The sequence below is a fragment of the Rhinolophus sinicus genome, chromosome 3 (genome assembly GCF_057876585.1).
Source record: "Rhinolophus sinicus isolate RSI-liver-muscle chromosome 3, RSI-T2T, whole genome shotgun sequence".
NCBI lineage: Eukaryota > Metazoa > Chordata > Mammalia > Chiroptera > Rhinolophidae > Rhinolophus > Rhinolophus sinicus.
Window position 1 is genome coordinate 64793302 of NC_142503.1, and position 15957 is coordinate 64809258.

The 15957-nt window shown below is 41.2% G+C and overlaps 1 protein-coding gene across 2 annotated transcripts in view; it reads right to left on the reverse strand.

Moving 5' to 3' along the window:
- Window positions 1-7014: 7014 nt before the first annotated feature.
- The window catches only part of LIX1 (limb and CNS expressed 1), a 49125-nt gene continuing 40182 nt past the window's right edge, over window positions 7015-15957 (reverse strand). For both annotated transcript variants that reach the window (XM_074328681.2, XM_019727921.3), the window contains 2 exons: window positions 11592-11669; window positions 7015-10023 (listed from right to left, as the gene is read on the reverse strand). In XM_074328681.2, the coding sequence (XP_074184782.1) occupies window positions 9736-10023; window positions 11592-11669 (366 nt within the window). In that variant the 3' untranslated portion in view covers window positions 7015-9735. The remainder of the gene's footprint in view (window positions 10024-11591; window positions 11670-15957) is intronic.

Genomic DNA, 15957 nt, shown 5'->3' on the forward strand with positions numbered 1-15957 from the left:
AGTAGCTTTATTGGGATTCAATGTACATGAGAAGTCAATTCCTTTCCGTTACTTCTCAATGGCAGAACTTTAATTCTCAAGTGAGAATTAAGAGTCATTTGAGTCAAATGTGGAGATACACAACAAATGAGGGGAACTGAAGACTGAATCCAGAGAGGAAATGCCTCTTCAGGAAAAGGGAAAATAGAAGGGATGTAAGGATTGGAGGGGCAGATGAAGGCTGCTGTTTGCTAAGAGGTATGTTTAGTCTTCCAGGTACTGGCTCCCCCTTTCCCAGAGAGTCCTTTTCTTAACCAAGTTCCTTCTTTAATTCTGACACTTCCCTCTTCTGACTGCACAGCACATTGAAATTGGATATAGAAAGATAGCTTGGGTTGTTTTTATTCCTCCTTTCTTCCTCCCTGCCCCCCCACTCCTGTTCAAGCCGTTGTTTCTCAGTCTAGTTGTGTAGGACACAGCTCCCTGGCCCATGCTAGTATGATGAGCCCCCTCACCGGGCTGAGGCAGTTGGTCCCCAGTCGTCGGTCAGCAGCTCACAGCAGCCCAGCTCCAGGGAGAGCTGTTGTTCACAATCTTAGCTGTAGAGGGTGCAGCACACTGGCCCATGTAGGAATCAAACTGGCGACCTCAGCGTTAGGAGCACAGTGCTCCAACCACCTAAGCCACCCTGCCAGCCCGGGATTTTTTTTTTTCTTAAGCCTTTTATTTTAGACCCTGTAAGTCCTACTGTCAACATGTATGACACCTGCAACTCCTGGGACAAAGTTGTCCATGTGGTAAGAGGCAGCCTGTTGAAGCCTCTTTTCAGCAGAGTGAGAGTTGAGCGCCCCCCACCCCCCCAACCCCGCCAGCTTTTCATAAACAACTGGTAAATGGGACAAGAAGATACTTTCCTTGGATTTCTCTGGAGAAAATAAAAAGGATGCAGAACATTTTGACAATGAGACTGCTCTGGATGAAAGGCAGTATGAAGGAAACATGTCTTTAGTGAGTTCACTACTATAATAAACCCAATCTTTTGGTTAGACCGTGAGCTCTGAACAACAGGGTTGCCAGTTCAATTCCCACATGGGCCAGTGAGCTGTGCCCTCCACAACTAGATTGCTGCTGAGCTGCCAGAGGGGAGGACAGATGGCTCGGTTGGTTAGAGCACGAGGTCTTAACAAGGAGGTTGCCGGTTCAAGAAGAACAATGACTTGGAGCTGATGGGCCCTAGAGAAACGTGCTGTTCCCTAATACTTCCCCCCCAAAAAAAATTACAAACCAAAACAAAACCCAGTCTTTAGTATGTGAGTCATCATTTAAGATAAAAGGATCTATGTTCCAGCCTTTAAGAGAATTGACATCCCCTCCCCCATTTTTTGGATTTATTTTCTTTAATGGCCTTGTGACAAAAAAAAAAAAAAAAAATCCAGGTAGCTACAATAAATAAATAGATAAATGCAACAAGATCCCCAGATCATTTGAGAATGGATTAACTAAAAGAATAAAATAACTTCTACTTTTTTGTTTTATTATGGTTTCAGGTTGGTGTTTCAGTTCTCTTGGTATTTTATTGAGTCACTTGTGTTTTCAATATTTCTCTACGAATTCTGTACCAAGTATTGCCTATTTACTTCCAGACAGCATCTAACAAATCACTACATTGAAATGTGAGTATATCTCACAGGTATATAATGGATTGCCTCAGAATAAATTGTTTTCAAATCATTTTATGACTATATGTGTCATGACTCATGGGTCAGAGTGGAGCCCTGCTTAAGGTTTGTAAGTTGCTCAGACAAAAGCAGGGATAAATAAACAACCCAGGTTATTGAACTGTCCAGTTTTGCCACAACTGTTTTCAATTGTTGGGACCAAGTGTTTTTTTTTCTATTAAGAAGCATTAGCAGCCACTGATAATGAAAGCCAGGGCCCACCAGAAATAGACCAGAGGAAATTTCCTGACTCACTTGCGTAGCAATAATTCATCAGTATTGAAGATATATGAAGTGTGACTGCTGAGTAATGTGAGTGATTAGGCTTCTCCACACAGCAGAACTCTTACATATAAATGAGTGTTGTCCCCTTCAGGCAAATCCTCAGAGAGCCTGTATACTTACTTATTTCAGTGATGTGATTGGTCTGGAAACACTTTGGGATTTTCCCTGAGGGAAGAATGTTCTTTTAAATATCCTTAATGGTGACAAAATGTATCCTTTGAGGGTGGATTTGATTTTTGGAAATAATATAATGTATTCATGGTGGACAGCTGTTGTTTCTTTGTCTACCCAAAATCTTTCCCCCAACAAATGGTTGGAGAGACAGCGTTTCTTCTATTGTCACATTTGGGAAATGGTCACCTTTTCCCCATTTTGGTAACTAAACCCATTGTCATGCAGGGCGTCCGGCGGGGTCTCTGGCCCCGCTCCCCACATAAGAACGCAGGATATGGTGAGGCCAAAAAGGAACACCCACGGAGCCATAGATAGGGGAGTCATACTACTATATTCTCACTGGCGGCTGGGCCGGAGACACAGGAAGCAGAATCCACACAATCTGCAACCCGCTGTCCTAACAGCAATCCGTGCTAGCTCAGCCACCATCTTCTTGCTAGCCTCCATTTTTTTGCTAGCATAGCCACAGCAGTTATATTAGTGGCCAATGGCTCACTGGTTACAGCTGATGGCCAACGAGCCACAGCTGATGGCCATCCAATCACAGTTGATGGTCATTTACTACCTGAGCCAGCACCTTTCTATAAGAGGCCGAGAGCCTGGAAACTGCTCTCTGGGGCTCTGTCCCCACACCCATACTTACGTTAGGTGACTATTCCTCCCCCACAAGGTCTAAGTGGTTTAAGTGGGCTGACTTGACCACTAGTTCTAGAGGGATAGACATACAAGCCTGACACAGTGATTGACTCATCTAAAACACCACTATGGCACTCAGTTCTGGAAGTTTCAATTGAACTGTTGGGAAGAGAATTTCTCTTTCTGCTATGATGTAAGCATGAAACTGCTGGCCACCATCTTGCCACTCCAGGGAAGACGCTGTCTCAAAAATGGAGCCAATGCAAAAGAGATTTGAGAAATAAGCACTGATACTCGTGTATGTGCCCGTATGTATACAACTGTGTAATGAGGGAGGGAGATAAAGTCCTGGTTTGTGCTCCTGGATCCAGATGTACTTAGGGCAAAAACTATCCTGGGACTCTTGTGTCCCTTTTGACTAGTAAGTTTGATTTGCTTTTCTTCCAACCGAGTGAGTGGTGAGTCCCGACTAATCCAGTAGAACAGAGCCAGGTCTGCTGAATAAATTAACTGTCAAATAAGGAGTAAGGAAATCACCAAGTTATTGATGACAACTTTCTACTCAAGAAACATTTAAGGAGCGTAGGCTAAGTATTAGGCCTAATAGTCATGGTGCTGAAATAAACTAGTCAGTTCAGGATGATGAGGTGCTTTTAGCCCACAAAAGAGACTGCTTTACTTCTTTGGTTTACACCTGGACTCAGAGCGGCATTCCCAAGGAGGAGTTCATGACAGGGCATGCCTTTGCAAAGACTGCACTGTTCAGCATTGTCAGCGCGTGTTCTTAGTTTTCCCAAGGTGACTAATTTTTTAAGGCAACAATTATTTGGGGTTATGAATTCTATCTTTTTAAAAATAGAATTCTATTTTCCCTCTGTGGTCATACCTCCTATGGAACATGAGAACACAGGAATTTCTATGCAGGGGAGCAAGGACGAGGTGGTTTACACATAATACATGAATTTATTTCAGAGTTGAGAGGGACTCCTGACTGGTGTGGGACCGTATGTTGGACCGTACATTGGAAGGGCAGTGAGAGGGGAAAAAGTTAACTCTGTCACCAGTCCTCAATCTAGTTTTCTTAGCAGTATTTCTATCGCTTGAGGTTCTTCCTTGTGTCAGTATTTTTGGTCTAGTCTTAGGATGAAAAGCCCAGAATAATCCATTGTGATTTTGTTCTGAAATGAGTAAGATGAGATTTATTTGGTTGCAAAGTGTGTGATCCACTTGGATAAAGAATAAGTGAATTTATTGCAGGGCAGTTGGGCTAGCAGCTCTCACCATCCCCTTATGGGCCTCCATGCTCTCACCTTCTTGTGTCTCTGCCTCTCTCTGCAGCTGCTCTCTGCACCAATTAGCTTTCTTTTACTAATCAGCTTCTTCTGTTAACTTGTGGTTCTTACTTCCTCATCACTTCATTCTGCACAGACAAGTCTCGTGAACACACCTCTTCCAACTTCAGCTCCCAACTTGAACTGCCAAATCCCTCCCATGTTTCTTAGTTCACATTCCTGAGAGGGGCAGACTGATCGGTCCAGTTTGTAGTTTTGAACCAGATTACTCGGAATCAAGGGCTAGCTCTGGGGCAGCTGTGATCAGGATGGGGTGAGGTCATGTGGAGCCAAATGAAAACACCAAAAAAGCAGGAAACCACAGGGGTATGAGAGAGTGGGACAGTCTCCATGGTCAGCTCACACATTCACACCTGCTTCCTGCGCCCATGTTTCCTGAGGGGCCCTGGTGAAAATAGACTTGGCAGAGAGGCTTAGTAGCTGCCATTTTCTGGTCATATGAATGTTCCTGTTTCTAGAGATACCAACTCTTAGAAATTTTCAAAGATTTGTAAGAAAGGCAGAAAAAGTCACCTCTTTTGCAGTAAGTTAGCAAGTAGAAGAAATCATGATCTAAAGAGGCAACAAGTGCTGGCAGTGTGGAGGGCACTGCCTAATCTAAGGGGGAGAAAGAGAAAAGAGTGACAATGCGGAGAACCCATTTTGGACTGAGAAATGGGCCCCGAGGAGCCCTTTCAGTACGATGCCCTAGACCCACAGCTGCCCTTTGTTCTACCCTCCTCTGCCCCCTCACAAACTAGAGCTGTATTGGGTCCCATGGATCAATACTTTGGGTACTTTATTGCTTACATACACTAGTCTGGGAAATTTACCACCATCTGTGACCTTGCTCCTATAGAAAAATGTATCCTCAGGGTTGAACAACTAACTGACTTACAAATGGACTCATGGAATACAATTGCTACTAAAATTCGGAACTGCCTATAAATAGAGAGCAATCTGGGACTTTCACTTGGGAACCAATAATCATTAGAGAATCAACAGCTCTCAGGAAGAATCTTCTGTTGGTGTTTACCTCAACCTACTTTACCCCAAGAAAGAAAGTGCTAACAGGGTTTCCAGTCAGGTTTAAAGAAATGACTTGAACCATGAGCTACTAGAGATTTTCATGGTTTCTTGTAAAGGGATGAAAAATAACTCCAAATATAAGGGCCAAAGTACTAAAAGAATGGGAGCTGCTCTTTTGGGAGAGAAAAGGCAGCCATATCTCTTTGCCCCTTCTGCTTCTTTCTAGTTTGCAGGAGCAGTAAACATGCAACCTTCCCCTCTCTCATTTATTCCTGTCTGTGCTCCCCCAAGAGGCTGGTTATGTCAGAAAGGCCAGGGCAGCGCTGCCTAGTAAAGAACGTGTTAGGTAGCTTTAGGCCAAAAGAATTTAAATATGATCAGAAACACCTGGTGAAATGGTAAATAATCCAGACCCTCTCCTGGAATTTGGTCAGCATTTCTAGGGTGTGTGCCCAGGAACTTGTATTTTTAAATGAGTACCTCAGATGATTCTGATGCAGACAATTCATGTATCATAGTTGAGAAACAAAACCTGGCCTCTGGGGCAGAATCAGACTCTCCTTCTAAAGTAAGGTGTGTGTGTGTGTGTGTGTGTGTGTGTGTGTATGTGTTTACGTTTACATACCTGCTTTAATTCTGGGCTCCAACAGAAGCTCTTGCCCAAGCAAAAGAGTTTGCTCCCACCTGGCTTACAAGAACTCAACATTGGAATTTGGGGTCAAGGCTGAGTGAGTACTAGCTCCTACTAGGGAAGACATGGGTCTTTGAGCTAGAACTTCCTGTGGAGAGCAGCAGTTCTCAAACTTACTGCACCTTAGAACTACCTGGGCAGTGTGGGGACAGAGCCAGGAGTGTAGTTTCCAGGCTCTCGGCCTCACGTGGAAAGGTGTTGGCTCAGGTAGTAAATGGCCGTCAACTGTGGCTAGTTGGCCGTCAGCTGTAACCAATGAGCCGTTGGCCACTAATATAACTGCTGTGGCTATGCTGGCAGAAAAATGGGGGCTAGCAAGAAGATGGTGGCTGAGCTAGCAAGAGCGGATTGCAGAGAGGCGGATGCCGCCAGCGAGAGTAGAGTTGTATGACGCCCTCATCTATGGCTCCGAGGGTGTTCCTTTTTGGCCTAGCCACATCCTGCGTTCTTATGTGGGGAGCAGGAGCTGAGACCCCACAGGCCACCCCTCATGACAGCAGTTTTAAAAAATACTGATGCCTGGGCTCCACCTCCACAGTCTTATTCCATTGGTTTATGTACAGTCTGGATATTTAGGATTTTTTTTTTTTAAAGCTCCTCAGGTATTTCTAATGTGCAGTCAGTCAAAGTTGAGAACCACTGTGATAGGGAAAAATGACTTTTGCTTTCCTGGAGCCCTGGCTGAAAACAATCTTAATATTGCCTCTTTAACATGATGGACACCATCGAAGAGATATTGATATTTGCATTTCTGAAATGCAACACAAACAAAAAATCAACAGCATATAAAAGACAGTATTTTGAATAGTGGTTACCCGTTAACATAGTCAAGGGTACTGAAAATATTCTTATACATTTTGTGTCCTCTGGCAAGAAAGAAAGGCATGGCATGATATAACTCAGAATTCTCTAAAGTATTTCAGAGATGATGTCATCTACAGCAATACTCACGGCTTTCAAAGCTTTCCCTAAAGAAACAGGAAACTGTTCAAACTTTTTGCTTTCTTTCACTTTTTTCCTGAGACCTAGCTGATCAGATTCAAAGGTACAGTATTTCAGGAATATCTACTGCTTGTTTCTTTTTCTTTTCTAGCAATAGGTGAATATATTTAACAGCAAACGTATCAGTGGACTATAGTTTTTGAACAAATGGACAACTGACTTCTGATCATTAGAGGAACAATGACTTTATTAAATCTGTGATTTTCTGGTGTGTTCACCCAAGTTTATGACTAGTCTGCTTTAAGCTTTTTTTGATAATAATCGTGTGTATTTGGATTTTGTGAAAATCAAACTTAGCTCTTGTCGAAATACAGTGCAAATCTGTATTTAAGGATGATGAAATGTATCTTAGAAATAGGTTCCAGGGGCTATATCTGAGCTAAGCTGGATCCCTGCTGAAAAGTTAGAGACTGGTAAGCGTGTGCCTAAAATAAACTGGGGGTTCTTGGACAGAGCAATCCATGGAATTTTTTTCGAGGGGGCTCTTATACTCTCTGAAACTGTGTAATTTTAAATGTATATGCTTAGTTCTACTTTCCGAGGAGAAGGTCCATAGCTTGTAGCAGATTCTCAAAGGGTTTATAACCCCAGAAGATTAGGACCCAGAGTTCCATATATTAAAACAGAGAATCCTCCACCCTAGGCCCCTTCAGCACAGTGTGTTATTGAGAATAAGCTACAGAAAAGGAAAAATAATAATAGTCAACTTTGCTCTTCAACCTGGTCTTCTCCGGGCCAGGGTTACGGATGTTTAGGTGAGGTACTGACAGCAATTGGCTGTAATTGGTTTTAGCTCAAATTGGTTTGCTGTAAATGAGCATCCAAGGAACCAGCAGTGGCGAAGATTCTGACTTTTGTTTCTTTTGCTGTAGCTTCCATGCCATTCTAGGAAGCGTGGGCAGGTTGACTAGCTGGGGAAAACGGAGAGTGGCCAAGGGAGAACTTCTATTTTCCATTTACAGAATGGGTGCAGTGTTCTAATTGTAGGGCAGAGAGTAAATCTGGTATTTTCCCAACTGGTAACTGTTCCTGAATCTAATCAGATGGCATCAGCCTGGGGTGGTGCTTGTTAAAGGCTGAAAATGCAGTAAAGGTGGACCTACCTTCAGTTCTACTCAACATGGGAAATTGTGTCTTTTTTCAAATGATGAAGAGTAATGACTTCGTGAAAAAAATTATTTTAAATAGAAAGTTCCCTCAAAATTTATTCAACTTACAACTATTAATTCTAATTGCTTTTTGGGAATATAAGGGAATAAAGTTTTCTTCTAGGTGGCATTTAGCCTCATTATGGGAGGAATGTGATTTTTGTTAAAACAATATTTTAAAATAAAATTTATCTAATATGTAGTATTACCTTTTCAAAACATTAGAGTAGGGCAGATATGTAGCTAAATTTTCCCCTGGTGTGAGAAATGTAATATGTGAAGCTAATTTTTTATTATCAAGGCCAGTTCCAAAATATATGCTCAGTACAGTTTTCATGGGACTTTAAGGAGAGAAAAATACTGTTGTATATATTTAGATTTAAGGCTAAAGTATATTTTTGTAAACTTTAATGTAATTATAATGGTTTTGGCTTTCAGGAAAGTTAGTTTGCATTTGCCTAAACAAGAAGCAAAAAATGGAAAACAATTGTTTTCTTTAATTTGAATTATTGGACCAAATGCAGGATACTCCTTTTCATGTTATGGATACACAGAAATAGCTACAAGTGTTCAAAATTGTTACTGCTGCCATTCTTAAATCTGAGTGACCAGGAATCATCTAAACATTAGTTTGTATTTGCTCTTGGTTTTCGAATCAGTTGTTTGATCCAAGCTATTTTCAAAGAGGAATAGCAATGTCTTATTCTTCTTTAATGAAGATTCCAGTAATTTAAACTTAAAAATGATAGACTAGAGCTACTGGTAGCTTATGTTCTTGAACAACAAAAAAGACAGCTAAAGATTCCTTCTCTCTAATACATGAGAAGCTAATCAAATGCAAGCATTGTTAAATGCTAATGATTTTTTCAAAATGTTTTAACCTCTGAAATACCAGTAACTTTCTCCATTAGAGATATATGACTGAGGTGGCAAAAATAGAAACAAATCAATTCAAGTTATCTATTTGCAAATTACAAATGAACATGACTGACTGCAGGACTCATAAAAATTGGCCATTAATTCTTCTTGAGGAATGTGAGGATTCTACTCTAGGTGACATTTATCTCCATTTGGCAGAATGTGGAATTTTAAAAATTATTATCACAATTGCATTTTAAGCCACGTTAAAATTTTCTGGTATTTTCATACTATTACCACTTAAAGATCTTGGCTAGTGGGCTGTCTAGATAAAATTTCCACTGTAGTTCTGGATAACAGCTAGTAGAGTGTGAATTATCTCTCAGCTTACACAGTTTAGGAAGAAACTCTGACCCTTGGATATATATATATTTTAAATCCACATTGTTTATTTAATCCCAGGTAGTCTTAAAAATTGCTACCATGCTACTTCCCCCAGTCCTGCCTGATGTTCTCTTGGGGGATGATGCTACAATGACCCATTCTTTGAAACAACATATATAATCTAGCAAGGCACATGTCAACTGGGTTTTCAGTTGGAGCCAGGATTGGAAAATATTTTGCAAACAATCCTGTCTCCATCGCATCATTCTGAGGTGGAACTATAGAGAGCATGATGGGAAAACTGCATGGAGTGGGTGGTTGGATCCCGTAAGGGTCCTATGGACTACTCTCAGATGTGTGACTGGAATGGGTGGGGAGAATTAGGTAGCCTTTAGGAATTAGCTGTCTCAGTGCTAAAGCCTCCAATGGTTTCCTTAATGAGCTTCCTAATCCTGCAGTCTGGCCTCTGCCCTCCTTGGGCGTCTAGGAAGCTGGCCTTGCTAGTGATAACCACACAGGGCCGTGAGGCTCAGCTGATCATCGCTGGGTGAGGAAGTGTCAGGGTCGCTGTAGATCTGAGTCAGGGCTAAACTCAGAATTTCTTTCTTTTCTTTGTAAAACCGTAGCTCTTGTCCTGCTTTCCTGGCTTCCTCCAACTCCCTCAGGGCCATGCGTAGCTCTTGAGAGAGGATTCCCGGTGACTCCCGCTCCTTCATGATCCAGTCCAGGGCCATGTGGCTGCGCATCTTTTCATCTAGGGAATACTGGGAATAGTAGGAGATGACTTCCTGGGAGCCAAGAGACAAAGTCCAGAGTGTCAGTAAAGAGCAATCAAGGCACCTGTGCTCATGGCCTTCCAACACCCCGTTTCCTTTGCCTCTGCCACCCCCACATCCATGGAGGTTTTACCTACAACTAAGCCTCTCTGATGTTTACAAACCAAAGCCAAATACACTGACATACTTGTTAAGGGCAATGAGTGGCTAAGCTAGTACAGCCAAGCAGAGTCACACCAGGTTGAATCAAAACACTAACACCAGGAAGACTCAATAACGCTCACAAAACCACTCGGACCTCGCTAGAAAATATGTGTTGTTAACATAAGGAAGATGACTGTCCAAATGGCTCACAGAAACAACTTTCAACTTTTATTATAAAACATAGACATTATTATTGACATCATAATCGTACCTTCATGTCTACTGTCTCTTACTTCTGCAAACAATTAAAAATTAGTCACTACCTGTCAATTCTCGTGTGAAAAATTTGCCAATGCATTGTAACATCATGTGTAGGTTTGGTGGAGATACTTTACGAAGATCTTGTGGGTTGGATGCATTGCTTATTTTTATTTTCAAGAACATATGGTATTTATTTATGACCTTAACAAATTAAAAACAATCATGGAGAAGTGTTTATAACGAACCCGGCATATTTCAAAGACCTTTTATAAAATCAAAGGAAAAGACAAAATAACCAAAGCCCTTGTCAGCTACTCATTTCTTTTCCATCTCTGACATTTGAAAGGCAGACTTTCTAAGCAAAGAACAACTAAAAACTCCTGGGGCTGCAGTGCATGCAAAACTCTTACATCCACCTTCATCTGCTCACTAGTAAAGGCTTTGTTCCTCGTACAAATTCCGGTGAGCAAATTCTCAAAAATAAACTACCATATTTCAAAGTCTAATGGTGGGGAAAGGAAGGATGAACTGGTATGACAGTAAGTGAAAACCATTAAATACACAGAAGGGATCTTGCCATTAAAAAAGGGGAGGCGGGTGCTTTTCATAGGTAGTAAAGAAATAGGCCCTGTCTCTGAAAAATAAGTAAGGAACTTCCAATCCCCCAAATTGGGGTGATTGAATGCCAGCTTGCCCACCTTTATAATCATTTCTGTTCTTTGTGGACTTTTGGTGAGAGTGAGAAAAATCTCCCCCTACAACCAACTTGACCTCTCCTCAGTGAGGAACTTCCCAAGCAGTGTATTCTCAAGATTCCGCACTGGAAAGTGGAGGAGCACACACAATAAGCAGGGCAGGTGCGTAGAATATATTCAGTATTTACCTTAGAAATGAAGTCTACCTTAATGATCCTTCCACTTTAGCATTCAGTACAAGAATCTAAATCAGTCCCATGCCCAGCCAGCGTTCCTCTTAATGTGTATATTCGGTCAGTCCCTCACTAAACTGGACTGCTATACATATTTTTTTCATATGGCCTCTGCTCTTACTCAGTAAATACAGTACCAAATTTAAACAGAAAAAAAAAATCCAAGTAAAGGAAATCTCCCAGGAAGATGACGAGCCATCTGCTCAGTCCATCCAACACAAACCCATTGTGGATTGGAAAATCTCACCTGTCGGGAACACTTGGTTTCACGAAGAGCTTTTAGGCTTCCGTTCCAGTGTAAGAGTTGGAAAATGGTCATTAGCTCCTACAAAACCCAAATACCGCTCATTAGTCTCAAAGCAAAAATGTGAAACAAGGTGCCTCAGTGAGAGCTGAGCAGGGCATAACTCTGATCCCCATCTATATCAGAAAAATGGAATCTACAATACGTATTGTCGGAACACTGAGATATTTCAGACATCATAGTCCCCAGGCTTTTGGAGCATTCTTCCCTTCCTCCTTTGCTACATCCATATTTGTACAATAAATAAGTAAATAATTGATAAATATCTTTCAACATTAAAAATAGATATACTCTAACAATTCTACACTCAAGAAGTTATCTAAATATACCAGTGCATTTGAGGATAATCTATAGACAAAGTTATTCATTGCATCATTTTGAAATTGCCTATGATTAAAAATATTTTAAACATTCATTTTTTAAGGGGATGGTTAAATAAAGCATGATATTGAAAGGTAGCAGAATATGTCACCCCAAAATATGAATTTAGGACATAGAATCCCAAAATATGCCACTTTGCTATATTGATTATTTTGATCTGAAGGCACTTGAAAAATAACAAACATAGGGAGAGGCTTTCTCTGAACTCCCCTTATCTGTCTAAAGACCGATTCTCTCAAAAGAACTTGATTGTCATAAATCCCCACCTGGGGAATTTCAGCAACCAGGGAAATTGACTCTTAGAAGAGGACTGGAAGTCCACACCACACCCAGACACACTTTGTCACAAATGATCACACCTGCTCTCTGTTCTTCTAAGGGCCCATTCATCTTTCTTAAAAATCATTTATTCTCTCCCAGGAAGCCTACATCCCCCCTACCCTATTATGATGGTATTTAATCTTGAATTCTGAGCTACCTGAGGAGTTACTAATTTTCCCTAAGTATCTCCCATGTATGCATGAGGTATACGTGTCAATAAAGTTATGTTTTTCCTTGTTCTTCTGTCTTTTATTACAGGGTCTCATCTAAGAACTCAGAAGGAGAGGGAAAATTATTTTTCCTCTCCTACAATACATTCATACTACTGAATACGCTGCAGTCATAAAGAAAGGATGAGAAGGTTCTCTAGGTTCTACTATAAAGAATCTCTGTGATGCGCTGTTAAAATAAAATAAAAGCATAGTGCACAACATACTATATACTGTGTGTACTACTTGAGTGAAAAAGAATAGAAGATCCTGATAAATATTTGCTTGTAAATGCCTAGAAGCGTTCTGGCAAGATAGAAGAGAATTGGGTAACACTAGCTGCCCCTGGGGGACGGAAAGGAATGCCTTGGGGACAGAAGTGGGAAGGAGACCTTCCTCTGGCATTCTTCTTGCACCTTTCGAGTTTTGAATCATGTGACATTATTATGTATCAAAGACAAACAAAAAAATTTAGCCCCCAAGTAAATATAAAACACATAATGGGCAAACTATAAAACCTGTAAAATACTCTTAAGTGTATACATTTAGTTAAGAAAATGACTTAAAATATTGCCAATAGGTTGAATTGACACCAAAACCCATAGTTTTCCCATCCAATGGCCACGGCCGAGCACAGCGTCCAGCCTTTTATTAGCATCATCCTCTCGCATAAGATCAAGTGCAAAGGAAAGTGTACAAACATACTGAAGGTTTTGTTTTTCTACAGTGATTAGAACTGGCAGTCTTCCATTGACGTTCTCTACATTTCTTTCTTTTTCTTTTTTTTTTTCCTTTTTGGTCAGAGAGACATTTATTGTAGATTAATAGCACAAACTACAACCCTGTAATTATCAGAAAATAGCAGTACAATTAAGAAACTACCTGGTCATGAAACTAGTTATGAAAACCTTACATTTACAGAGATGTTCTACTGCCCATTAAAAAAAAGCTGACTTTCATTATCTTTAGCTCCGCTTGTGCAGGAAAAAGTCTTCATTATGAAAATCAGACACGAAGTCATTCTGAGATTTCAGACATCTTAAAATTATTAGGTGAATTTTAAAGCTTTAAGATGATCAGAAGAGCAAATAGCACTATTCTCATGTTGAAAATTGCCAGTGGAATGTAACGTTTTTCTTCTTTTCAGTTTGGGATCCAGTTTGAGATTTTTTTCTATGTTCTACTGCACAGTAAGTGCCCCCAAGAGCACACACAGAGACCTCAGTAAAAGCAAAACCATCTGTTTCTGTTGATTAAAATACGACATGGAAACCAGCTGAATGACTCCTGCTCCAAACAGAGACCCCACCATCTGCCCAGGGTCCTGGGTCCAGTGCCCAGGGAAGCCACCCCTTTCACGTCTGCTCTCCTCTTCTCCCTAACCCCATCCAGATTTTCACTCTGTCACATCACTATGCTCATTTGGAAAAGCGAGAATGGCTTGTGCTATAACGAAAGCTTGCCTAATCTGGTTCTCACCTCTGTGCTTTTTATCAAAGAAACCCAAGTGACCAGGAGGGTAAATTTGTGCTGCCCCTCTCACCTCACCTTTAAACAAACTCACTGAATATTGTGCAGCCATAAAAAATGAATAGAAACACTCTTTATATCCTGATAGGGAATAGTCTCTGTGGTGTGACAGGAAGGCCAGTGTTTACAAATAAGACATTTCCTCTTGTTCCATGTTTTATGTTCACTCCACTTGAAGTTTGTATTCTATTGTATATATCCATTTACATAAGCAAACAAACAAACAAAGAAATAAATACCACCTCCACTCCTCCACCTGCCCCCTTCATCTTCATATAAAGTTAACAACCCAGAAAATATACCGAGTTTATTTTGTGTCTTCCAATAGGCCTCTTGGCATTGTCTTTACATACCTGTGGCCCAGTTTGAGAAACAGCCTATTGCGAACAGGGCTCTCAACTCCATCCTCTGAGAATTGTTGCCTTAATAACATATTCTTCCTCCAAGGCCTTCTAGGCTCTCATTCTTATCTATACACAAACCCTCCCCTCTCCATCAATCCCCCTAAGACTTTGGAACCCACAATTCTTCTGTGAACAAAAGTGGAAACCTTTGTCCCGTCCTTTACAACCTACTTCTCTCAAACACTTGAACTGTTTCAGCCTGCACAAACAGGGTCGTCCTCGTCACCTGTTCTGGTTTGGCTAAAGTTCTAGTCCATCACCAAGCAGTCGTTTTCCTCTGCAGGGACATGGCTGTCTCTTCCTGAGTGTTACTCTGGTTCCTAAAATCCCCCAGGGAAGATGACCTTCTTTCTGCCTTCTTCCATTATGTCCCTATCTAGCTCTCGTCCTCCTCTGTAGAGACATTCATCTTACCGTCATTATGGAAAGTATATTGAAATAGTTCCGCATTCTTCCTGTTCCACTTCTATTTCCCCTCGTAAGAACTAATTCATTATCTTCAGATCTTTCCAAAGCTGTATGAGCCCTAGTCTCAACCCCAGGAAGTACGGGTGTACCTCCCATCGATTCCATCGGATATCCTTGCGTTCCTGCAGACTGGCAAAGAGAGGGCCGCTGTGACCTTCTGTGAGGATTTGCTTCCTAGTTTCGTCATGATTCCTTGCGGCCTGGTCTTCCAGCCTTGCTTTCTACCTGTCGAAGTCCTGTCACTCTAAAGGAAGTCTGTTCAATGTCCTGCTCCTCACTGGAGTCTTTGTGCTGTGTTGTCGGTTATGTGGGATGGTGTAGAAGCCTGGGAACCTGGGTACACTAACACATAATCAAGAGGCTGGGCGACAGGTTGGGCTGGGACGAGGGTGATGTAAGTGATGCAAGATTTAAGGTGAGTCGTGCACATTCAGGATCTTTGATTTAAAACTCTGTCCTTGTTTAAAACTTTGATATTTTGTTTGTCATGAAATTTTACACATTAATTTTGAGTTTTTACAATATTGCATTATAATATTGCTTGTCTTGATTACTGAGTGTTTGGACACTTCTTTAAATTTTGTATTTAAGACGAATGCCTAACTCTCCGTACCCTAGTTGGGGCCCTTTTCGTGGGTCTATTTTAGGGACAAGGCCAGTTTCATGAGCTTGTGATGTGTGCAGTCACACAGGACTCAGAGCATGTTCCATGCTTTGCTGTCTGGAAATTCTTAGTAATTTTTGAACAAAAGGCCCTGCGTTTTCATTTTGCCATGGGCCCCACAAATGATGTAGCTAGTCCTCATAGCAAAGCAACTTTAAAATTGAATGGAGAATTCAAGTCCTGTGTTTTCTCTCTTCGGGGAAAACTGCAGTTGCAGCTTTCATTGTACAGCTTTCTTGGTTCATTTTGTCATTCATTCCATTAAAAGCAGCAACTGGGCTGTGTCCTGACAGTGCTATCTGCTGTTGCCTCCTATTAGAAACACTGGCTTT